General features: G+C 41.3%; 1 protein-coding gene across 1 annotated transcript in view; it reads right to left on the bottom strand.

The window, feature by feature from the left end:
• Nucleotides 1-25188, bottom strand: part of LOC112215157 (POU domain, class 6, transcription factor 2-like) — a 65297-nt gene that overhangs the window by 4571 nt on the left and 35538 nt on the right. The window contains exon 9 of the mRNA XM_024374104.2: nucleotides 4047-4215. Within this exon, the coding sequence (XP_024229872.2) occupies nucleotides 4047-4215 (169 nt within the window). The remainder of the gene's footprint in view (nucleotides 1-4046; nucleotides 4216-25188) is intronic.

Raw genomic sequence — 25188 nt, 5'->3', positions numbered from 1 at the left:
CTGTAAAGAAAATGTATTGATCTAAGTGGGATTTTTAAAAGACAGACTAACTTTCTGTTTTGTCTGCTTGGACTCGAGAGATGAGTGTGGTTGTGTTAATCTTTTTGCAGGCAGTCGTGCTCTTTTGATGGATCTATTTGCAATGTGGACAGTATAGTAGAGTTTTAATGAATGTATTTATGTTTTCAGAAGGCAACCACATTTTGAAAACACATCTACTCTTTTGCAAAAGGCCGCAGAGTTTTGTGTCTTGTGGATTCTGTTTTGAAAATAGTCCTTAATCCAAAAAAATGCTTGTAAGCGATTTGAGCAAGTGTAAATACATAACTGTAATTTCTTTACAAAAGCAGTATGAATTATTAATCCACATTCACATTTTTCAAACTTTTCTCCTGCCTCAAGTTCTCTTGTATATTTAATATGAATACATTTCCACCCTTCAGACTTGAATATACTTCAGAGTTTATGGATGCATGAAGCATAAGTCATTATTTGAATTGAATGTATTGTGCACTTTAGTGCTTTTGAAAAGTACCTTCAATAGCTCAAGACTATAGTTACAACATTTTGACAGAGTTCCTGAGTCACGAACAGTAGCTGAATTATGGCTTGCTGAATCAGTTTAATCTCAACAAATAGTTGATACTACTGTCCTATTAGAACATTTTCAGGAGTATCTGTACTGTAGCTCTGTGTACTCTGAACCTGTCAGTTGCAGAGTTCTGTGAGACAAGCACAGAGATGGCGTTTGGCTTTCACATGATGAAAGAAGATGGACCTGGGCTAAAGTTGCTGGGTTTCTCTCATGCTGTATAATAATGGGGTCAGTGTCAGAGTGTGGTTTGAGCTGCCTGCCCTCTAACGAGAGTCCAGACATCTGTCCAGGTGTTCGGGAGCGAGCAGCTGAGAGAAAAAGGTGATCCCCCTTTAAAACAACAGCCGTTCCTGTCCAGGCCTCTTCTAAGACCTTGACCGAACATGGATGTCTTTGATAGAATCTTCCTGGCAGGCAGGTGAGGAGAGCCTTAGAGCTGGGGGAAAGGACCCCTCTCACACAAACAAAATGAAAGACATTTCTTAGTGGCAAGTCGGCTTGTTATACAGAACAGTAGGGAAGTGATGCTGCCCTAGCTTACTGAAGAAGGACCCTGCCTGTTGTTTCCTGTTTCCCCTCTCTGATTGTTGGTGCATCTCTGCTTGTCGACGGCCATTATTGTTTATAACCACCTTTTAAACAGCGGAAAGAGGACGGTTATATACTGCAGGGAATATTTAGTAAATATGAGGAGTCGGTAGAGACAGGACATTTCATGGATCAACAGGAACCAAATGCACTAAAATGAGTTGGGAGCTGCTCGGCTGGCTCCCCACTGGTTCAGAACCACCAGGGGAAAATAAAAACATACCTCTACCGTTTTTACCCCCATTGTCTCTCTCTCTTAACTGTCTTAAAAGTACCTTATTTCAGGCCATGCACAAACATCGGCTAAGTGTAGCCCAAAATGAAGGTTTGCATATGATTATGGCTAAGAGTGGGTCTTTGACTGAGTGGAGGCTCTATGACTTACAGAATACAAGGGGCAGATCAGTATCCCATCTTTCAGATATTAACCCAGGAGCAGGTCGAGACAGAAGTGGATGTGATGAAATAGACATATCGAGGACGTGAAGGCACGTATCTGCTACATTGATGCGCAAATTAGAGACAACCGTTTCTTGTCACGAGATGTGAATCGTTGATGTGGACGGGCTGTGTTCTAGCGTGAAGGAAGGCCGTAAACGCATGCAGCTTAAACATGCATGCAGCGCCATGATTCCCCTTCAAGAATTACACCAGCAATGAGTAGTTAAGACAACACTGTGCACCTATGCATTCTGAGCAGCATTGACATCGAGAGCACCGTGAATCTTTGGACATGAACTGTAATTTTATTGAGGTGGATTCAAACTTCATGCATTTTTATCTGCAATAAGATGTGTCCTCCATTTGATGAAAGAATTAATGCCATCAATCATAATCTGCAACATGATCTATACATAACTGATACAATAGAATAATAGTTTTTTGTTTAACCCATAAATATGACATGCAGCAATATGACATATTGCATGTACCAAGCACTCTATCATAAGACAAGATCCAAACCCATTGGTCTGATGATGTACTTATGGGATGTTTGTTCCCCCTGTGATAAGCTAATAAGGCTTTTTAACAAAGGGAGCAATGGAATCAGACAAGATGGAACCATCTGTCACTGCCTGTTCCAGTGATATCGGACAACAACATGCCCCTGAGCTAGCATGCGGTCCCCTCTTCTCCCCCAACTTCCATGTCTCTGTTGATGTTAACTAAACTAAAGCATGTGAAGACTGCCTCTCTACTTAAAACATAGAAGATGCTTGTCATGTCCAATGTCATACAAGCAAAAAAAACCACCATCTTACCGACATAAATGAACCCTCAAGGACATATTACCTGTTTATTTATTTTAAGCTAATGGCCCTTAATGTATGTTATAAATATCTGAATTATGGATGCTTGTAAATATTTCATGTGTGATTTTTAAAAAAGACTTTAAACATTAGTTTGAAATGGCTGTCCATCATAAGAACCCCCCCCAGTTTCAGATTATATCGGCCGTTTGATGTTGATGTGATGAAACTTTTAAAAGCCCATTGCACCAATATGTCACAGAAGCAGGGCAGGTCATCAGCTAAGCACATGTATTTCAGAAACACATTATGAATGAATACAGGAATAAGACGGGGTACAGTGCTGATAACTGTTGACAATGAAGCATGCAACTATGGTAAGGCAAAACACTATGGGTAGAGTACAAAGAAAAGGGAACACGAAATTAGCCACAGTAAGGTCACGGACAAATGCCAGAATTAAAGAAAACAACATAATTATGATATTGTTAAAACTATTGCCTTTGCATGTAGTCCTCTGTTGCTCAGTTGGTAAAGCTTGCCATGCCAGGATAGCGGGTTCTATTCCCAGGACTACCCATACATTAAATGTATGCACGCATGACTGTAAGTCGCTTTGGGTAAAAGTCTCTGCTAAAAAGAACACATTATGTGTTTGGTGAGAGAAAAAAACATAAAGTATCATACTTTTTGATCATGTGAAACTCTTTGGGTTAATATAATGTTACCCACCCTATGTGCCTTTGTCTGATTAGAGATACTGTGGGTGTATTTTCAAAGGGGTCTATTTCATTTGCACCAAAGTCAACCAGGTGGAAGGAAAGGCATAAAAAGGAAGAGATTAACTCGTAACACTATATGTCTGATTATCTAATGAATAGGTAATGCAGCTGTTTATGACTAAACGCATGTGCCTGCGGGACTGTAGAACATGACAATCTTATTAACAGACCAGTTCTTGACAGGTTCTCTGAAGCCCAATGTAGAGGGAACAGCAAAAGGCCTTAGTAATTATTAAATGCGTTAAGTGCTTTGTGTAATACTCTCGGTAATGTATTTTGCATAAGTTACAGCGCGCTCTTGTGTGAGAGGAGAGAAAGAAGAGGGCAAAGAATTGACGTGAGAGCTTAATTTGACTGGATGGTCTTCAATTATGTATTCATTTTAATATCTTAATGATGTCTGCCTAAATATGAGATGAAATATGGATGTGAGTCATCATGGACACCGGACGATTATGTGCATTCTCATGTACAGCAGTGCTGAGTGCCTTCGTCTACTGTAGCTACTACTGCATACTGACCGGAGTGGAGCAAGAGGGTCAGTTGAACTACAGAGAAATGATTGTCCACTATTCAGATATGAAATGGTATAAGATGTTGTACATGAATGACATATATATTTCCATAACACTGGTAATATATTGTATTTATTTGTCATTTTAACACCACAATGAGTTAGTAAACTTAAATTCTGCACTGCAGTAAAGAAAAAACAATTTATCACTTGATGGGAAGGATAGGAATATTCCAGAAGACACCATAATCAACAGATCTATGGTCAAATATAGCATGCTTTGATGTTAATCACATGGCACCCCAAGTCTTCCTTACCTGCAGATGGCAGACTGACTATAGGCTGGGCCCTCGGCCGCGCTGAGCGCCTGTCCCACCTGAGTCTGGGTCAGGCCAAGGGACAAGCGACGGATCTTGAATGCTTTGGCAAACTCCCGAATCTCCTCCAGGTTGACCCCATCCACCTCGCTGGGAGCCATCTGGGGGTCTACAAATACAACACAGAAGGAGTGGCTCAAAAAAACGAGGAGGACCAAGGCACTCTTCATATAGTTTAAAGGAAAATCTGCACACTAGTAGCTCCAATGCAATTATTTATTCACCAACGTTTCAACAGCAAGCTGTCTTCGTCAGGGTTTCTCTTCATAGAGTTAAAATGCCTAAAATGTTAAAATTGCGATGGCCTGTTCAATAGAACAACATCTCAAAAGCTCTATGTCAGGGATTGCAGAGGGAGGCAGGTTTCCGTTACCTGAATAGTACTGTTAAACACACTGGATATAAGGAATGTAGCTCATATACAGTATATACATTCCAATATAATGGGACCATGCTGCTCTCTGTTGACGAGCAACGAGTAGCTTTAGAAAATAGATTATGAAATGTATCTTCAATTAGCAGTGATTCTCATTTTGGTGCTTCTCTGCCTCTCTCGTTGATAATAGCAGTCTCTGTACAGTATGTGCTGTATCAATGGTAGTGAGAGTGAAAGGCTGGCTTTGCATTTAACACTAAATTGAAAATGTTCCTCCTTCAATCTTCCATATAAAAGCTCATACAACATACTCTGTGGCATAAAGCCATTTAATAAGTTAGTCTACGGTGTCCAATTGCCATTCTCGGCATTCATTCTGTTTCATGCAAACAGTTTTATAACCCACTCTCCCTGCTTTTATAATAAAAGATAAGGTCTGTGGAATGTTTATTAGAGAACCATTCCTATTCATGTGTCCCTCCTTTGGGTTAGTCAATTGAGGTCTCCACAGAAAGATTGTGCTGCTGTGCACTGCACAACTCAAGTGTTGACAGATGACAAAAAACTCCTCTGTGTAGAATTCACTTTATAGGAATGTTTTTGTAAATTGCTGCTTTGCAGACCCCCATATACACTGAGGGTACAAAACATTAATAACACCTTCCTAATATTGAGTTGCACCCCCTTTTGCTCTCAGAACAGCCTCAGTTCGTTGGGGGCAGGGACTCTACAAGTGTTCCACAGGGATGCTGGCCCATGTTGACTCCAATGCTTCCCACAGTTGTGTCAAGTTGGCTGACTGTCCTATGGATGGTGCACCATTCTTGATGCACATGGGAAACTGTTGAATGTGAAAAACGTAGAAGTTCTTGACATAAACCAATGCGCCTGGCTAGGGCTGTGGCAGCCATGAAATTTTGAGTATTTACCAGCATTTGTAACATGAGTCTGATAATTATCTGTACAAAACAGTTAATCTGTAATAATACTTCTGGAATATAAAAAATACTAGTTTGATATATGTTTTGAAAACTGAAATGGTCTACTAATTGCTTTTCAATAGACACGCTTATCCAGAGCAACTTACAGTAGTGAGTGTATATATTTTCATACTGGTTCCTCGTGAGAATCGAACCCACAACCCTATAAGCACCATGCTCTACCAACTGAGCCACATCATCACATCACCTCATCACAAACTCCTTGATGTCTCAATGTATTCGATTACTGTACTGTGCATTGTTTTTCTTTATGGTGATGGAAAGTCTACAGGTACAAACCTAGATGACCAGCTAAGGTACAATACAGTAACTGCACAAAAAGTGGTTTGTTGTCCATGTTATTTGATCAAGAACAATATTGAATTTGATGTGGATGTTTTGTGTCTTTGCCCATAACTAATTCATTGTTTGAGGACAGGGTTTTGTTCTTTCTAGATTCCATTAGAATGACAATCACAGAGAAAGGGACAGGGAAACAACTCTTATAATTCCAATGATTGAATCCTGCAACTGTCACACCCTTTATTTATTTATTTTTATTTTACCTTTATTTAACCAGGTAGGCAAGTTGAGAACAAGTTCTCATTTACAATTGCGACCTGGCCAAGATAAAGCAAAGCAGTTCGACAGATACAACGACACAGAGTTACACATGGAGTAAAACAAACATACAGTCAATAATACAGTATAAACAAGTCTATATACAATGTGAGCAAATGAGGTGAGAAGGGAGGTAAAGGCAAAAAGGCCATGGTGGCAAAGTAAATACAATATAGCAAGTAAAACACTGGAATGGTAGTTTTGCAATGGAAGAATGTGCAAAGTATAAATAAAAATAATGGGGTGCAAAGGAGCAAAATAAATAAATAAATAAAAATTAAATACAGTTGGGAAAGAGGTAGTTGTTTGGGCTAAATTATAGGTGGGCTATGTGCAGGTGCAGTAATCTGTGAGCTGCTCTGACAGTTGGTGCTTAAAGCTAGTGAGGGAGATAAGTGTTTCCAGTTTCAGAGATTTTTGTAGTTCGTTCCAGTCATTGGCAGCAGAGAACTGGAAGGAGAGGCGGCCAAAGAAATAATTGGTTTTGGGGGTGACTAGAGAGATATACCTGTTGGAGCGTGTGCTACAGGTGGGAGATGCTATGGTGACCAGCGAGCTGAGATAAGGGGGGACTTTACCTAGCAGGGTCTTGTAGATGACATGGAGCCAGTGGGTTTGGCGACGAGTATGAAGCGAGGGCCAGCCAACGAGAGCGTACAGGTCGCAATGGTGGGTAGTATATGGGGCTTTGGTGACAAAACGGATTGCACTGTGATAGACTGCATCCAATTTGTTGAGTAGGGTATTGGAGGCTATTTTGTAAATGACATCGCCAAAGTCGAGGATTGGTAGGATGGTCAGTTTTACAAGGGTATGTTTGGCAGCATGAGTGAAGGATGCTTTGTTGCGAAATAGGAAGCCAATTCTAGATTTAACTTTGGATTGGAGATGTTTGATATGGGTCTGGAAGGAGAGTTTACAGTCTAACCAGACACCTAAGTATTTGTAGTTGTCCACGTATTCTAAGTCAGAGCCGTCCAGAGTAGTGATGTTGGACAGGCGGGTAGGTGCAGGTAGCGATCGGTTGAAGAGCATGCATTTAGTTTTACTTGTATTTAAGAGCAACTGGAGGCCACGGAAGGAGAGTTGTATGGCATTGAAGCTTGCCTGGAGGGTTGTTAACACAGTGTCCAAAGAAGGGCCGGAAGTATACAGAATGGTGTCGTCTGCGTAGAGGTGGATCAGAGACTCACCAGCAGCAAGAGCGACCTCATTGATGTATACAGAGAAGAGAGTCAGTCCAAGAATTGAACCCTGTGGCACCCCCATAGAGACTGCCAGAGGTCCGGACAGCAGACCCTCTGATTTGACACACTGAACTCTATCAGAGAAGTAGTTGGTGAACCAGGCGAGGCAATCATTTGAGAAACCAAGGCTGTCGAGTCTGCCGATGAGGATGTGGTGATTGACAGAGTCGAAAGCCTTGGCCAGATCAATGAATACGGCTGCTCAGTAATGTTTATTATCGATGGCGGTTAAGATATCGTTTAGGACCTTGAGCGTGGCTGAGGTGCACCCATGACCAGCTCTGAAACCAGATTGCATAGCAGAGAAGGTATGGTGAGATTCGAAATGGTCGGTAATCTGTTTGTTGACTTGGCTTTCGAAGACCTTAGAAAGGCACGGTAGGATATATATAGGTCTGTAGCAGTTTGGGTCAAGAATGTCCCCCCCTTTGAAGAGGGGGATGACCGCAGCTGCTTTCCAATCTTTGGGAATCTCAGACGACACGAAAGAGAGGTTGAACAGGCTAGTAATAGGGGTGGCAACAATTTCGGCAGATAATTTTAGAAAGAAAGGGTCCAGATTGTCTAGCCCGGCTGATTTGTAGGGGTCCAGATTTTGCAGCTCTTTCAGAACATCAGCTGAATGGATTTGGGAGAAGGAGAAATGGGGAAGGCTTGGGCGAGTTGCTGTTGGGGGTGCAGTGCTGTTGACCGGGGTAGGAGTAGCCAGGTGGAAAGCATGGCCAGCCGTAGAAAAATGCTTATTGAAATTCTCAATTATGATGGATTTATCAGTGGTGACAGTGTTTCCTATCTTCAGTGCATTTGGCAGCTGGGAGGAGGTGTTCTTATTCTCCATGGACTTTACAGTGTCCCAGAACCTTTTTGAGTTAGTGTTGCAGGAAGCAAACTTCTGCTTGAAAAAGCTAGCCTTGGCTTTTCTAACTGCCTGTGTATAATGGTTTCTAGCTTCCCTGAACAGCTGCATATCACGGGGGCTGTTCGATGCTAATGCAGAACGCCATAGGATGTTTTTGTGTTGGTTAAGGGCAGTCAGGTCTGGGGAGAACCAAGGGCTATATCTGTTCCTGGTTCTAAATTTCTTGAATGGGGCATGTTTATTTAAGATGGTTAGGAAGGCATTTAAAAAAATATCCAGGCATCCTCTACTGACGGGATGAGATCAATATCCTTCCAGGATACCCCGGCCAGGTCGATTAGAAAGGCCTGCTCGCAGAAGTGTTTCAGGGAGCGTTTTACAGTGATGAGTGGAGGTCGTTTGACCGCTGACCCATTACAGATGCAGGCAATGAGGCAGTGATCGCTGAGATCTTGGTTGAAGACAGCAGAGGTGTATTTAGAGGGGAAGTTGGTTAGGATGATATCTATGAGGGTGCCCGTGTTTAAGGCTTTGGGGAGGTACCTGGTAGGTTCATTGATAATTTGTGTGAGATTGAGGGCATCAACTTTAGATTGTAGGATGGCTGGGGTGTTAAGCATGTTCCAGTTTAGGTCGCCTAGCAGCACGAACTCTGAAGATAGATGGGGGGCAATCAGTTCAAATATGGTGTCCAGAGCACAGCTGGTGGCAGAGGGTGGTCTATAGCAGGCGGCAACGGTGAGAGACTTGTTTTTAGAGAGGTGGATTTTTAAAAGTAGAAGTTCAAATTGTTTGGGTACAGACCTGGATAGTAGGACAGAACTCTGCAGGCTATCTTTGCAGTAGATTGCAACACCGCCCCCTTTGGCAGTTCTATCTTGTCTGAAAATGTTGTAGTTTGGAATTAAAATTTCTGAATTTTTGGTGGTCTTCCTAAGCCAGGATTCAGACACAGCTAGAACATCCGGGTTGGCAGAGTGTGCTAAAGCAGTGAATAGAACAAACTTAGGGAGGAGGCTTCTAATGTTAACATGCATGAAACCAAGGCTATTACGGTTACAGAAGTCGTCAAAAGAGAGCGCCTGGGGAATAGGAGTGGAGCTAGGCACTGCAGGGCCTGGATTCACCTCTACATCGCCAGAGGAACATAGGAGGAGTAGAATAAGGGTACGGCTAAAAGCTATGAGAATTGGTCGTCTAGAACGTCTGGAACATAGAGTAAAAGGAGGTTTCTGGGGGCGGTAAAATAGCATCAAGGTATAATGTACAGACAAAGGTATGGTAGTATGTGAATACAGTGGAGGTAAACCTAGGTATTGAGTGATGAAGAGAGAGATATTGTCTCTAGAAACATCATTGAAACCAGGAGATGTCATTGCATGTGTGGGTGGTGGAACTAATAGGTTGGATAAGGTATAGTGAGCAGGACTAGAGGCTCTACAGTGAAATAAGCCAATAAACACTAACCAGAACAGCAATGGACAAGACATATTGACATTAAGGAGAGGCATGCTTAGTCGAGTGATCAAAAGGGTCCAGTGAGTGGAGAGGTTGGTTGGGGGTCACGGCGATTTAGACAGCTAGCCAGGCCATCGGTAGCAAGCTAGCATAGGATGGAGGTCTGTTGTTAGCCACCTCTTGCGTTCCGTCAGTAGATTAGTGGGGTTCCGTGTGGTAGAGGGGATTAATCCAAATCACACAACAACAACAAAAATAAAAACAATAGATATAGTTATAGAGGCCCAAGAAGAAAACATAATAATAATAAAAATAAATAAATTGTCCGATTGTCTATTCAGATAGCAGCCGGTAAGACAGCTAACGGTTAGCAGGCCGCAGATGGGCGTTCAGGTAACGTCGCGACGGAGGAGCCAGCCGGATCTCCTTCGGGTAGATAACGTCGGCAGTCCAGTTGTGAAGGCCCGGTGGGGCTCCGCGTAGGCAGTAAAACGGGTCCGGATAGGTGACTGCAGCCCAGGAGTGATTGATGGAACTCAGGAGTGATTGACGGAGCTGGCTAGCTCCGGAATAATTGATGTTTGCTCCGGAATCGACGAAGGCCGATAGTCACACGGATAGCAGCTAGCTAACTGTGAGATCCAGGTATGAATGTCCAGAGAGCAGTCGAAATCCAGGGACATGGAGAGAAAAATTGGTCCGGTATGTTCCGTTCCGAGCCGCGCTGCGCCGTACAGAACTGGCGATAGATTTTCGAGCTAAAGGATAGCTGATGACCACAAACCGTGGTTAGCTGAATACTAACGATTTGCCAGTAAAGAAGCTAACTAGCTTCTGAACTAGCTTCTGATTAGCTTCTGGATTAGCTTCTGGCTAGTTTCAGGCTAGCTTCTTGGAGTTTCTGGCTAGCTTCTTGGAGGATTACAGATTTGAGGTAAATAATACTTTTTTATAAATATAAATTGGTGAGGCGGGTTGCAGGAGAGTGTTTTGAAGATGAGTTGATGGAAAATAAAAATAAAATGTATATAAAAAGTTGTAAATATATATATATACAGGACATGACAAGACGAGGACAAAAGACGTCTGAACTGCTATGCCACCTTGGAGTTATTTTGCCACCCTGACAGTGGCCACTCGTCTTCAGGGCGACCACCAGGTGTCTCACATTTTCCCCCCCATTATCCCCTGTGTATTTATACCTGTGTTTTCTGTTTGTTTGTTGCTAGTTCGTCTTGCCTTGTTCAAGTCATACCAGCGTGTTTCCCGTTTTTACCTCTTTTCAAGTTTTGTTTTTTAGTGTTCTCGGTTCTGACCTTTCTGCCTGTCCTGACCCTGATTCTGCCTGCCATTCTGTACCTGCCCGACTGACCTGGTTTACAAACCCCTGCCTGCCCTTTGCCTGCCCCCTGTGTAACAACAAATACCTGAGATTCAAGCGATCTGCCTCTTGCGTCTGCATCTTGTGTCTGCATCTGAGTCGAGATAGCAACATACTCTTGTTAATTATACAAAATGGTTTGCCAAAGTGGAGATGCTGAAACAAAATGTTGCCCGCGCTACAGACGTAGCTACAGAAGTGTGCCCTACTTTTGTGATTTTTTTTTCTCTTTAAAAAAAGAATGTATATTTACATTTTATTCCGATTTTTCAGAACTCCTACTGCCCGGTGGCTCTGCATGAAATGGAAGCACTCTTCTCTGTTTCTTGCAGGCTGCACACACTTCATCAGTTTTTCCATTCATAATTTGACAAGCACTTGATAATATGCTCATGCAGTGCTCTCAATTGAATCTGGTCTTTACTTATAGCCTACTAATGTATGTGTAGAATGTTAAAAAGTCATCCATAGCCTGCACTGAGAAATGGCATAATTCAGAATAGCCTACTACAACATGAGTAGGCCTGTAATTTAGCCGTATGGGCTCAATAGTGTCATTAGAAATAGCTTAGCTGTGGATTGTGTAGCCCAATATGAAGGCATAGCCTACAGTCAGGAACGTGCTGCAAATCTGTCGGTGAACAGCATGCAGACAAAACACACCTTTTGCAATATTTCAAATACAATCGCCGGAAAACCCAGGTTGCTAAGCAAATGGCTCCTGCTGAAAAGAAAAGCAACTAATCCGTATGCTGTAGGCTACGGAAATATTTGATCAACTTCCAAATATTGTTTTACAAAGTAAAACAAGAGAGAGAAAGGCTTTTGGCACGAACACTTCGGCCTTTACCTAACAATGACCTGCGCATCATTGGCTGAGTCAGTGAAACTGGAAAGCATTTTTAGGACTATAATTTCCTCCTCATATGGTAGCCTACAATATGTGTCTACACACACACACACACACACACACACACACACACACACACACACACACACACACACACACACACACACACACACACACACACACACACACACACACACACACACACAGTGAGGTATTAAAAGAGATTCTGCCAGTATGAAATGTTTGATTTGATTTTAGAGCGCTGAGTACCGGTCCATTAGCAGGTTTGGTAGGCTACTAATGACCATCAGAGGCATCAAAGCACACTTTTGAAGAAGCCTAGTTGCAGTGACTCAATGGTCACATGGTGTTTGACTGCGGTCATGTCTCCTGACTGTCAGTGTGGGTGAAATACGGTCTCCTTAACAGCCCCCACGCTGGCACCTACTACCATACCCCATTCAAAAGGCACTTACATATTTTTGTCTTGCCCATTCACCCTCTGAATGGCACACAAACACAATCCATGTCTCAATTGTCTCAAAGCTTAAAAACCCTTCTTCATCTACACTGATTGAAGTGGATTTAACATCCAAGGTGACATCAATAAGGGATCGTAGCTTACATCTGGATTCACCTGGTCAGTCTGTCATGGAAAGAGCAGGTGTTAATAATGTTTTGCACACTCAGTGTAAGTGACTTTAGGAAACTTTTTTCCCCCCAGAGCATTTGAAGAATTTCATAGCTAATAAAAAGTGATTTCACATTGTACACATTGTGCCCTGGCATACTGCTTACTAAAGCAAGGTTTGTGCCGGTGAATTATTCATCTTGGTCATTATCAATTAATTATTAAAGGAATCCTCCAAGCGTGTTTAAAGAAAAATCTATTGAGCTGTCATCTTGCCGTGAGGCCTCATAAGAGTGGGGCTTCTGTGCTTCTACAGCGGCCGAGCTCCAGACGTGTGAACATTTGGAGACCTACGTAGTGCAATACTTTTGACCAGGGCCCATAGTATATTTTTTTACTTAATGGGGGGGTTCATCTGGTCAAAAGTAGTGCACCATATAGGGAATAGGGTGCCATTTGGGACGCAGACCCTTTCTGTCATAAAACAACAGAGCTAGAGCGGTGTTTGTCAGACCAGGGCCCATATCGACAAAGCATCTCAGAAAAGGTCTTAGGAATCCTGTTAAAACCTGTTTCAAGACGGAAAAAACTACTAGCTAGGAGTACGGTTTAGGACAACGCTAATTTTATTCAACTTTTATTTTGGGGTAACCCATTGAGACCAGGGTCTCATTTACAATGGTACCCTGAGGACAACAATACAAATTCCAAATTATCAATACAGATGAAATAAATACAAATTACATAATCAACAATATAGCTTCAAACACCACAAATACAATTATTGACCAATTCTCATTAAATTCATTCAACTTAATGACCTAAAATGCACTAGAGGCACCAGAGAGTCAAGATGTAGGGAGTTTGGTAGGCTATACCAAAAATAGGGATCACTAAAACTGAAGGCGGCTTTACCTAGATCGGTGTGTACTAGTGGAACCTCGAGAGGTAACCATCTCTGTGAATGGGTTTGGTTTTAATATATTCCAATTTTAACAGTGAAGTGAGGTAGGTCGGAAGCTTGTGTAGTAAAGCTTTGTAAACAAAAAGGGAGTAATGAGGACCAGCCAATCTTTTGATACAAATTAAATCATATTTTGTCACGTGCCGAATACAACATCTCAACATCAACAGTGAAGAGGCGATTCCGGGATGCTGGCCTCCTAGGCAGAGTTGCAAAGAAAAAGGCATATCTCAGACTGGCCAATAAAAAGAAAAGATTAAGATGGGAAAAAGAACAGACACTGGACAGAAGAACTCTGCCTAGAAGGCCAGCATCCTGGAGTTGCCTCTTCACTGTTGACATTGAGACTGGTGTTTTGCGGGTACTATTTAATAATGAAGCTGCTAGTTGAGGACTTGTGATGCGTCTGTTTTTCAAACTAGACACTCTAATGTACTTGTCCTCTTGCTCAGTTGTGCACCGGGGCCTCCCACTCCCCTTTCTATTCTGGTTAGAGACAGTTTTCGCTGTCCTGTGAAGGGAGTAGTACACAACGTTGTATGAGATCTTCAGTTTCTTGACAATTTCACGCATGAAATAGCCGTCATTTCTCAGAACAAGAATAGACTGACACATTTCAGAAGAAAGTTATTTGTTTCTGGCCATTTAGAGCCTGTAATCGAACCCACAAATGCTGATGCTCCAGATACTCAACTTGCCTGAAGAAGGCCAGTTTTATTGCTTCTTTAATCAGAACAACAGTTTTCAGCTATGCTAATTTAATTGCAAAAGTGTTTGCTAATGATCAATTGGCCTTTTAAAATGATAAACTTGGATTAGCTAACACAACGTGCCATTGGAACACAGGAGTGATGATTGCTGATAATTGGCCTCTGTACGCCTATGTAGATATTCCATAAAAAAATCTGCCTTTTCCAGCTACAATAGTCATTTACAACATTAACAATGTCTACACTGTATTTCTGATCAATTTGATGTTATTTCAATGGACCAATCATTTTGTTGATTTTCTTTCAAAAACAAGGACATTTCTAAGGGACCCCAAACTTTTGATCGGTAGTGCATATATATTATTTATATAAATAGTAAAAAGGACAGGTCCCAAAATCAACCTTTAGTAATATCGAGGTAACTTGACACCATCAGAAAGCACACCGTGTTCTGTCGGACAGTTCCCAAACCACTTGTATGACACCTGGTCGAGCGCAATTTCAGACAACCTTTGAATGAGTAGGGGATGGTGGACAGAATCAAAGGCCTAGAATAGGTCTATAAATACTGCAGCACAGTGATTCCTATGATCTAAGTAATTCAATTTATAATTTAAGAAAAGTGTAGCTGCTGAAACAGTGCTATGTCCAGGCCTAAAACCAGACTGGTACACATTAAGAGTATAATTTGAAGTTTAAAAAGTTCTTAGCTGAGAGTTTGCCAGTGATTCTAATATTTTTGCAAGACCGTTTAGAAATTGGGCAGTAGTTATCTAGGTCAGAAGGATCTCCACCTTTCTAAAGGGGGAGGACGTGCGCCGCCTTCCTGATCTTAGGGATAGCACCAAAGGCAACTGTTAAATAACACATTTGGGTCAAAGGTTCTATAATTAGGGGGACAGAAAGCTACAGTAGAAATAGATCAAGCGAATCAGCTCCTGTGGATTTGGTTGCATCAATTTCTTTGCAAGGCACTTAATAATTCATTGACTTAAAATGGTTCAAATTAAGAAAAAAGAAGTGAATGTCTGGAAGTGCATCATTCTCTGCTATCTGTTTAGAGGTGAATAAAGTACTCCCTCTACTGGAAGTTGAGGTCTTTCAGAAACCATTATTTCAAATAGATGGCCAGCTGAGGCAAAATGGTTATTAAAAGCACCACAATTTTTTTTTGTCTGTTATGGGACCAGAGGCTGTCATAACCTGCTGGGGCAATGAGGGGCAGAGTTTCTCAAAGATTCTACACTTTCAAAAATGTAGCTGGATTTCTAACACTCTCTGATACACAATGCAATAAGTATGTTGACTTTGCTTTTCTAACCAGAGTAATACATTTCTCAAATGTCTGAAGGACTGCCAGTCAGAGGTAGAATCAGTCAATCGAACCATAGCCCAAGCTAAGTTTTCTTTCATAAAGTCTTTCAGACAATTCATGCGTGAACCATGGGTTAGATCTGTCCTTTACCCTTAATCTCTTATATGGGGCATGCTTCTCTGAAATAGAGTATTGTGTATGTTAAGACACCGCTTTTTAACAACTATTAGAATTGAAAAAAAGGCTACACATGCCAACTTATTAGGCAAGAATTAAAAGTAGGTAAAGTGATTGTGTCAGGCGAAAATTATAATAAAAGTTTTACCATTGCAACATTTGATATACAGTCATATTCACTGTGGTTGTCGAGCATGCTATAGAGTTCACAGTTGGTAATGCCTCATCACCAGTGGCAATTTTAGCATGTACATTTTGGTGGGGGAAACTATTTTTTCCCCCTTGATGCATGCCAGCAAAGCCACTACACAACAGAACACTAAACAATGCATTAATTACACTACAACGGTGACAAATGGTGTCCACAAATTGTTAGGGCCTACATAAAGTGGTTCCAACAGCGGAGCTTTCTTTTCAGGACCATGGAGTGAATCCTTAACACCGCTACACCTGGCTATCAGTAGAGCCTCATCTGGCAGCGAAACAGTTCATTCAGCCATTTACTGCCTTTTTAGAAACCATAGCTGATACGGCTGAGTTGCTTAAATAAATATGATTTCTACTGACTTGTGGAGTCGCGTAACTAGATAAAAAATGCATTCTCATTCAATAATAACGAATGCCAACATGAGTTTGACTTCTGAACCATACACAAACATTATTACATTTATGTTCCGTAGATTCATAATGTTTATTCATATATCATTAACACTTAGCTCTAAGTATAAGCAATTGCAAGCAAACAGGCTGCGACGAGGTAGGCCTTCGCTCAGCACTTTCAAAATGGACATGGACAGAAATTTAGATTGGTGTTAGTTCAGATAAATTCAGCAAGATGTTAGGGTGTTAACATTACACTTCTTCAAGGCACCACAGAGAGAGAGAGACTCAAATTATGAATAAGATACTAATGAGATAGACCTATATAAGCAATATAACAATTGAGGTGTAGAAAGTATGGCATAAGGGAATGATGAGCGGACAAGAGGCAATTTAGAATTAAGATATTAATGAGTGAGCTCAGATGGACGATATGCCTATTTGTCCAGCACTTTTTAAATGGCCAGCGACAGAATTCAGAACATGGGCCGTTCTTACAGTATTCGCCCTGTACACCATGTCAGACATGTAGGATTAATAACAGGCATATAAGCAGACAATGAAAGCTTCTACAATATTCGATAATGACATTTCTCTAGAACTGACTATAGGCTACATGAGCACCACAAAGTCAGAACAGTATAAGTTAAGTTCTGAGGGGGAGAGGGAACAATTTCTTAGGATGAGACATGTTCTACTAACAGCTTACAACACAACATACACTTAGTATTATTTTTCTAGCTATAATATACATACAGTGGCTTCGGAAAATATGACAGCCTGCTTGGAATTTGCCAAAATGCACCAGATTCCAAATTGTAACATGATTCTCTGAACTGATGAAACCAGGATTGAACTTGTTGGCCTGAATGCCAAGCATCACGTCTGGAGGAAACCTGGCACCATCCCTACAGTGAAGCATGGTGGTGGCAGCTTCATACTGTGGGGATTATTTTATGTGGCATGTACTGGGAGACTAGTCAGGATCGAGGCAAAGATGAACAGAGCAAACTACAGAGAGATCCTTGATGGAAACCTGCTCCAGAGCGTTCAGGACCTCAGACTGGGGTGAAGTTTCATCTTCCAACAGGACAACGACCTTAAACACACAGCCAAGACAATGCAGGAGTGGCTTCGGAACAAGTCTCTTTTTGGGGAACTCCCCCAAAAAACGAGGATGAATCATGACATCAGTGATCTTCCGGTCGGAAATTCAGAGCTCTAGAAAGAGATCCGAGTTCCCAACTTGAAATTCTGAGTTGGATGATCGTTCAAAATGTATTTTCCCAGTTCCCAGTTGTCTTGAACGTATCGAAATCGAGATTTCCTAGTTCCAAGTTCTGGGGTCCCAGCTGTTTTGAATCCGGCAGAAGTCATGCTGGATTGACAGCATGGCCAATGTATTCAACCTTTTCTGACCCATTGTGTTGTGTGTGGATGTTAATCATTTTAAGCTTGAAAAAGAGACCCTTTCAGACATGTGTTTGAAAACTTTAAACCCAGATTGGTGAATGTTGATTGCTTTGCATGTGATTGCTTTGCATCTCAGTTAGCCACTGATTCCTTCCAAGTCACTCATTGTTGAATTTGCAATTTCCGACATGTTGTGTAGTGTTTATGTCCAATGGCCGATGAGCACTGACATGTTTTTATCTATAATTTCTCTTCATATGACAGGGATTGAAAAAGATTTGCCAGTAGATTGTCAACATGATTCATGATGATAACTGCTTGTCTAGCTAAGATTGTGAAAGTATGATGTTGACATCAGTCCAATCAAAGCTATGGTAGATATAATGTGATTAGGCCTCCCGGGTGGCACAGTGGTCTAAGGCACTGCATCACAGTGTAAGCTGTGCCACCAGAGATTCTGGGTTTGGGCCCAGGCTCTGTCGCAGCCAGCTGCGACCAGGAGGTCCATGGTGCAATGCACAATTTGCCCAGCGTTGTCCGGGTTAGGAAGGGTTTGGACGGCAGGGATATTCTTGTCTCATTGTGCACTAGCGACTCCTGTGGCGGGCTGGGTGCAGTGCACGCTGACCAGGTCGCCAGGTGTACAGTGTTTTCTCCGACACATTGGTGCGGCTGGCTTCCGGGTTGAATGTGCATTGTGTCAAGAAGCAGTGCGGTTGGGATGTGTTTTGGAGGATGTATGGCTCTCGACCTTCGCCTCTCCTGAGTCAGTACTGGAGTTGCAGCGATGAGACAAGATTGTAACTACTACCAATTGGATACCATGAAATTGGGGAGAAAAAAAGGGGTAAAAGATAACGTGATTTGACGTAATTTTATCTGTGGCCTTCTTGGATTGGCACTTCTAAATGTAAATCTATGGAAGCACCCAAGGGGGCTTGAACTACCTAGCTTTCCCTGAAGATTCTGCGGCAACGTAGTGTCCCCATGAGTGACAGAACACTGAGCCAATCACGGTGCAACTAGAAAAAAGTACTGACGTATGTTCTGCTTTTGCTGGCTGCCCCTCCACCATAGAAAGCACTGAGTTAGGCTGAAATGCCTGCATTTTAAAACACTTTTTTTGCAAATGGATTTGTAACATGAATTAATGCCAAAATAACATGCAAAATAGGCCAATTATAATTATTATCTGTTTTTCCTTGAATAAATCTGGCCTTACAACTATTAGCCCATTGAATAATAATTCAATGCATTTCTATGGGCTAATAGTAGTAAGGCCAAATTCAATGGTTCATTAAATACTTTTTTATTTGTATATATTTATATCTAAAGGGTCCTGAAATGTAAAATCAGATAGCTAAATGATCCTCGGTATGACCATCTTAAAACAATTCCATATATTAGCTTAGTAGAAAGCCAGCTCCGGGCCCTTAGACTCTAGGGCAGTGGTCACCAATCTTTTCTGAGTCAAGATCCCTTTCGGAGTCAAAAAGCAAGCTGAGATCTACCTCTCAGATATATTTTTAAAGACTTAAAAAATATAAGCCTATGCATCATTAACCTTTTAAAACAGATCTGTAGCGATGAGGTTTGTGCAGTAGGCTATAGGCCCAACACATTATCACTGCACACCAATTCACGTTTTTACTCCTATGATCAGAGAAAGTGAAATATTCCTAGATATTAAAAAGACACAAGCCACTAATAATGACAACACCTGCTTATCAAAACACTTTGCTATACTCATTCATTGAAGCTGCAGTGTTGGTTGCAGCATGAGTGGAAGTAGCCTTGGGAGAACACGCATTTTATGGCTTCTAAAAAAAAAGTGTTGAACAAAGTGCTAAATGACATTTTAGTCATTTAACAGATGCTCTTATCCAGAGCAACTTACATTTAGTGCTTTCATCTTATGATGGCTAGGTGGGACAACCAAATATCACAGGCATAGTAAGTACACTTTTCCTCAATAAAGTAGCTATCAGCAAAGTCAGTCTTTCTCTAGTCTTGGTTTTAAAAGTTTTCAAATATTCTGCACACTATTTAGAAAATTCCATCCACTCATTCAGAATAAAAACCTCCTCATATTCTAGAGGTAAATAGAGAAAAGATAAGTTATGTCAAGGACCTTGCCAATACAAAGAGCTTGACCACAGCAGTACATTGGTTGGAAGAATATAGAACTCAAATGATGATGATTTGACACATAAATAATGCTCCATTGCTCATGTTCCCGTCAAGTTGATCAATGGCAACTTCTTTATATTGAATTCAGAACTCATTCGCAGATGCTTAAGGAAATAGTTTAGCAAGATGAAATTAATCTAACTAAAACAGCCTTAAGGCAACGTTTGTATGCTGACAACCTTGGGACCTATGATTCATATAGGGTCCACGAGAGGGCAAAGCATTTGGAAACTGAGGCCCATGTTCAATACATACAGGGTTTTTGGATAGACTAATAAATGTTTATTTAACATTTTTAAATGTTTTATTTAACCTTTATTTAACCAGGTATGCTAGTTGAGAACAAGTTCTCATTTACAACTGAGACCTGGCATAGCAGTGTGAACAGACAACAACACAGAGTTACACAAGGAGTAAACAATAAACAAGTCAATAACACAGTAGAAAAAAAGAAAAAAAGAGTCTGTATACATTGTGTGCAAAAGGCTTGAGGAGGTAGGTGAATAATTACAATTTTGCAGATTAACACTGGAGTGATAAATGATCAGATGGTTATGTGCAGGTAGAGATACTGGTGTAGCAGAAAAGTAAATAAATAAAAACAGTATGGGGATGAGGTAGGTAAATTGGGTGGGCTATTTACCGATGGACTATGTACAGCTGCAGCGATCGGTTAGCTGCTCAGATAGCAGATGTTTAAAGTTGGTGAGGGAGATAAAAGTCTCCAACTTCAGCAATTTTTGCAAGTCGTTCCAGTCACAGGCAGCAGAGAACTGGAACGAAAGGCGGCCAAATGAGGTGTTGGCTTTAGGGATGATCAGTGAGATACACCTGCTGGAGCGCGTGCTACGGGTGGGTGTTGCCATCGTGACCAGTGAACTGAGATAAGGAGGAGCTTTACCTAGCATGGACTTGTAGATGACCTGGAGCCAGTGGGTCTGGCGACGAATATGTAGCGAGGGCCAGCTGACTAGAGCATACAGGTCGCAGTGGTGGGTGGTTTAAGGTGCTTTAGTAACAAAACGGATGGCACTGTGATAAACTGCATCCAGTTTGCTGAGTAGAGTATTGGAAGCTATTTTGTAGATGACATTGCCGAAGTCGAGGATCGGTAGGATAGTCAGTTTTACTAGGGTAAGTTTGGCGGCGTGAGTGAAGAAGGCTTTGTTGCGGAATAGAAAGCCGACTCTAGATTTGATTTTAGATTGGAGATGTTTGATATGAGTCTGGAAGGAGAGTTTACAGTCTAGCCAGACACCTAGGTACTTATAGATGTCCACATATTCTAGGTTGTAACCATCCAGGGTGGTGATGCTAGTCGGGCGTGCGGGTACAGGCAGCGAACGGTTGAAAAGAATCCATTTGGTTTTACTAGCGTTTAAGAGCAGTTGGAGGCCACGGAAGGAGTGTTGTATGGCATTGAAGCTCGTTTGGAGGTTAGATAGCACAGTGTGCAAGGAAGGGCCAGAAGTATACAGAATGGTGTCGTCTGCGTAGAGAAGGATCAGGGAATCGCCCGCAGCAAGAGCAACATCATTGATATATACAGAGAAAAGAGTCGGCCCGAGAATTGAACCCTGTGGCACCCCCATAGAGACTGCCAGAGGACCGGACAACATGCCCTCCGATTTGACACACTGAACTCTGTCTGCAAATAACCAATTTAATTTATAGGGGATTAAATAAATCAAATTAAAGAGGAAGGAGAAAAATCTGTAACCCTGCATATTACAGCTTGTTAATTACCTAGTAAATAAATAATAATTAATTTTAAAAATATATATATATTTCACCTTTATTTGACCTGGTAGGCTAGTTGAGAACAAGTTCTCATTCACAACTGCGACATTGTATTTACAAATTAAGTTGCCTGAGTCACAAAATGTAATTATATAAGTAAGTACAATTAAGAAGAATGGTACAACTAAGTACCAGTTAATAACTATGTAAATCCCTACTCACGCCACTATTTCAATGTAATATAAAAGAAAAACCAAGCAACATACAAACTCACAAAATGTCATTATAAAGTAACTACTTAGTCCCAAAGGTGAGTACAAGTACGAAACAGAGTATTAGTATGTAAATACTTAGTCACAGCAGTCTCTTTCAAAATAATATCTAAGAAACACCAATGAACATACATGGTCATTTATTACCACATAATTACCAAATAAATACATTCAAGTGATCCTCCTGTGTTGATATTCTCTCAGTTGTTCCTATGTACAGTACTTTACCTTTAGTTACCATATACAGTTGAAGTCAGAAGTTTACATACGCTTAGTTTGAAGTCATTAAAACTCGTTTTTCAACCACTCCACAAATTTCTTGTGAACAAACTATAGTTTTGGCAAGTCGGTTAGGACATCTACTTTGTGCATGACACAAGGAATTTTTCCCACAATTGTTTACAGACAGATTATTTCACTGTATGACAATTCCAGTAGGTCAGAAGTTAACATACACTAAGTTGACTGTGCCTTTAAACAGCTTGGAAAATTCCAGAAAATTATGTCATGGCTTTCGAAGCTTCTGATAGGCTAATTGAGTTTGAAGGCCTACCTTGCTTGACATCATGGGAAAATCAAAAGAAATCAGCCAAGACATCAGAAAAAAAGGTAGACCTCCCCAAGTCTTGTTCATCCTTGGGAGCAATTTCCAAAAGCCTGAGGGTACCATGTTCATCTGTACAAACAATAGTACGTAAGTATAAACACCATGGGACCACACAGCCGTCATACCACTCAGGAAGGAGACGCGTTCTGTCTCCTAGAGATGAACGTACTTTGGTGCAAAAAGTGAAAATCAATCCCAGAACAACAGCAAAGACCCTTGTGAAGATGCTGGAGGAAACAGGTACAAAAGTATGTATATCCACAGTAAAACAAGTCCTATATCGACATAACCTTAAAGGCCGCTCCAAAACCGCCATAAAAAACCCAGACTACGGATAACAACTGCACATGGGGACAAAGATTGTACTTTTTGGAACAAAAATAGAACTGTTTGGCTATAAAGGACCATCGTTATGTTTGGAGGAAAAAGGGGGAGGCTTGCAAGCCGAAGAACACCATCCCAACCGTGAAGCACGGGGGTGTGCTTTGCTGCAGGAGGGCCTGGTGCACTTCACAATATAGATGGCATCACGAGGGAAGGAAAATTATGTGGATATATTGAAGCAACATCTCAAGACATCAGTCAGGAAGTTAAAGCTTGGTCGCAAATGGGTCTTCCAAATGGACAATGACCCCAAGCATGCTTCCAAAGTTGTGGCAAAATGGCTTAAGGCCAACAAAGTCAAGGTATTGGAGTGCCCATCACATAGCCCTGACCTCAATCCTATAGAAAATGTGTGGGTTGAACTGAAAAAGCATGTGCGACCAAGGAGGCCTACAAACCTGACTCAGTTACACCAGCTCTGTCAGTAGGAATGGGCCAAAAGTCACCCAAATTATTGTGGGAAGCTTGTGGAAGGCTACCCAAAACATTTGCCCCAAGTTAAACAATTGAAAGGCAATGCTACCAAATACTAATTGAGCGTATGTAAATTTCTGACCCACTGGGAATGTGGTGAAAGAAATAAAAGCTGAAATAAATCATTCTCCACTATTATTCTGACATTTCACGTTCTTAAAATAAAGTGGTGATCCTAACTGACCTTAGACAGGGAATTCTTACAAGGATTAAATGTCAGGAATTGTGAACAACTGAGTTTAAATGCGTTTGGCTAAGGTGTATGTAAACTTCTGACTTCAACTGTATGTTCATAATAACAGGGCTATAAAATAAAGGGGTGTCTGTTTCCACATAGATTCGATGTACACTGAACAAAAATATCAGCGCAACATGTAAAGCCGTCGTCCCATGTTTTATGAGATGAAATAAAAGATCCCAGAAATGTTCCATACACTCAAAAAGCTTATTTCTCTCAAATGTTGTTTATATCCCTGTTAGTGAGGATTTCTCCTTTGCCAAGATAATCCATAAATCTGACAGGTGTGGCATATCAAGAACAGCAGAGAATTGTTTTGTTCACCCTGGCTCCATGGAGAAATTCTGAGAACTGCAGGAAACCGGCTTTAAAAAAAACATGAAGTGAGGCCATCTTAAAATGTTCTCACAAGTTCACCCGCGCCGACCGCGCCCATTGCCACGTCCCCTGGCACACTCAAACCCTTTTTGATCAAGTAAGGACCGACGCCAGAGATGAGAAGCGGGTACGAGGAGTCAACATTTATTCCCGGAACAGACTGGTAACAGGAGAGGCACAGCATCCGAACAAGGGCAAAACAAGGGCAAATGACAATCCATACAGCAGCGGGGAACAGAGATGTGGAACTGACACATATAGGGGAGGTAATAAACAGGTGATCGAGTCCAATAATGCAGTGGCAGGAGTGTGTAATGCTGGGGAGAAGGCGTCAGGGTTGGGGAGCCGGAGCAGGCGTGACAGATCCAGGGAAAAAAACGGATAATATCTTTCTAAAGCTCATTGAGAAGGAATGGTGGAGCTCACCCATGGCCACAGCTGGCCACATTAAGTCTTCCGGTTTTTGCCATCAAAAGAAAATGTGTATGATATGAATTCAATAACTTGTTTTTTGTTTTTTGATTTTTTTACAGTTTTCCATAGTGGACAACATTACATTGGGATGCAACATTATAACTGGAATGGGAAAAAAACGAAAGGTTTCTAAATATGTTTTAGACACTTTTCTACTATGACATAGGGGAGTTTTATTTTGAAATGTAAAAAAAAAGTAACTCGTTAGTGTTTCTATCAATACACTAAGCTAACTACTTTCCAATCTCACCAACTCGCCCCAAACCATAGCCATACTTGTCTTTCTATCCTTTAAACTGTACAACTATTATTTGTCATGATTTGAGCACGTACGTGTTGTTATTTAGTAGAAATAAATATTTTTACTAGAAATAAATAATTGCTATCAGTAGCTAGGTTTCAATGTTCTGATTAGCTGGAGGTAAGATGTACATTTTAGCAAATGTATTAAATAAATTTAAAAATGAAATAACACAAAATGTCTCAATAACACAGTATTGAGACATTTTACTTAGTACTTTGTGCACGTCAGTACTCAGTGCACTTTTGGCAGCGATTACAGCCTCAAGTCTTCTTGGGTATGACGCTACAAGCTTGGCACAGCTGTATTTGGGGAGATTCTCCCATTCTTCTCTGCAGATCCTCTCAAGCTCTGTCAGGTTGGATGGGGAGAGTCGCTGCACATCTATTTTCAGTTCTCTCCAGAGATGTTGATCGGGTTCAAGTCCGAGCTCTGGCTGGGC

This window comes from Oncorhynchus tshawytscha, linkage group LG16 (assembly GCF_018296145.1).
Source record: "Oncorhynchus tshawytscha isolate Ot180627B linkage group LG16, Otsh_v2.0, whole genome shotgun sequence".
NCBI lineage: Eukaryota > Metazoa > Chordata > Actinopteri > Salmoniformes > Salmonidae > Oncorhynchus > Oncorhynchus tshawytscha.
Note: the sequence above shows the minus strand (reverse complement) of the source record. Positions and strands in the feature narration are given on the sequence as shown.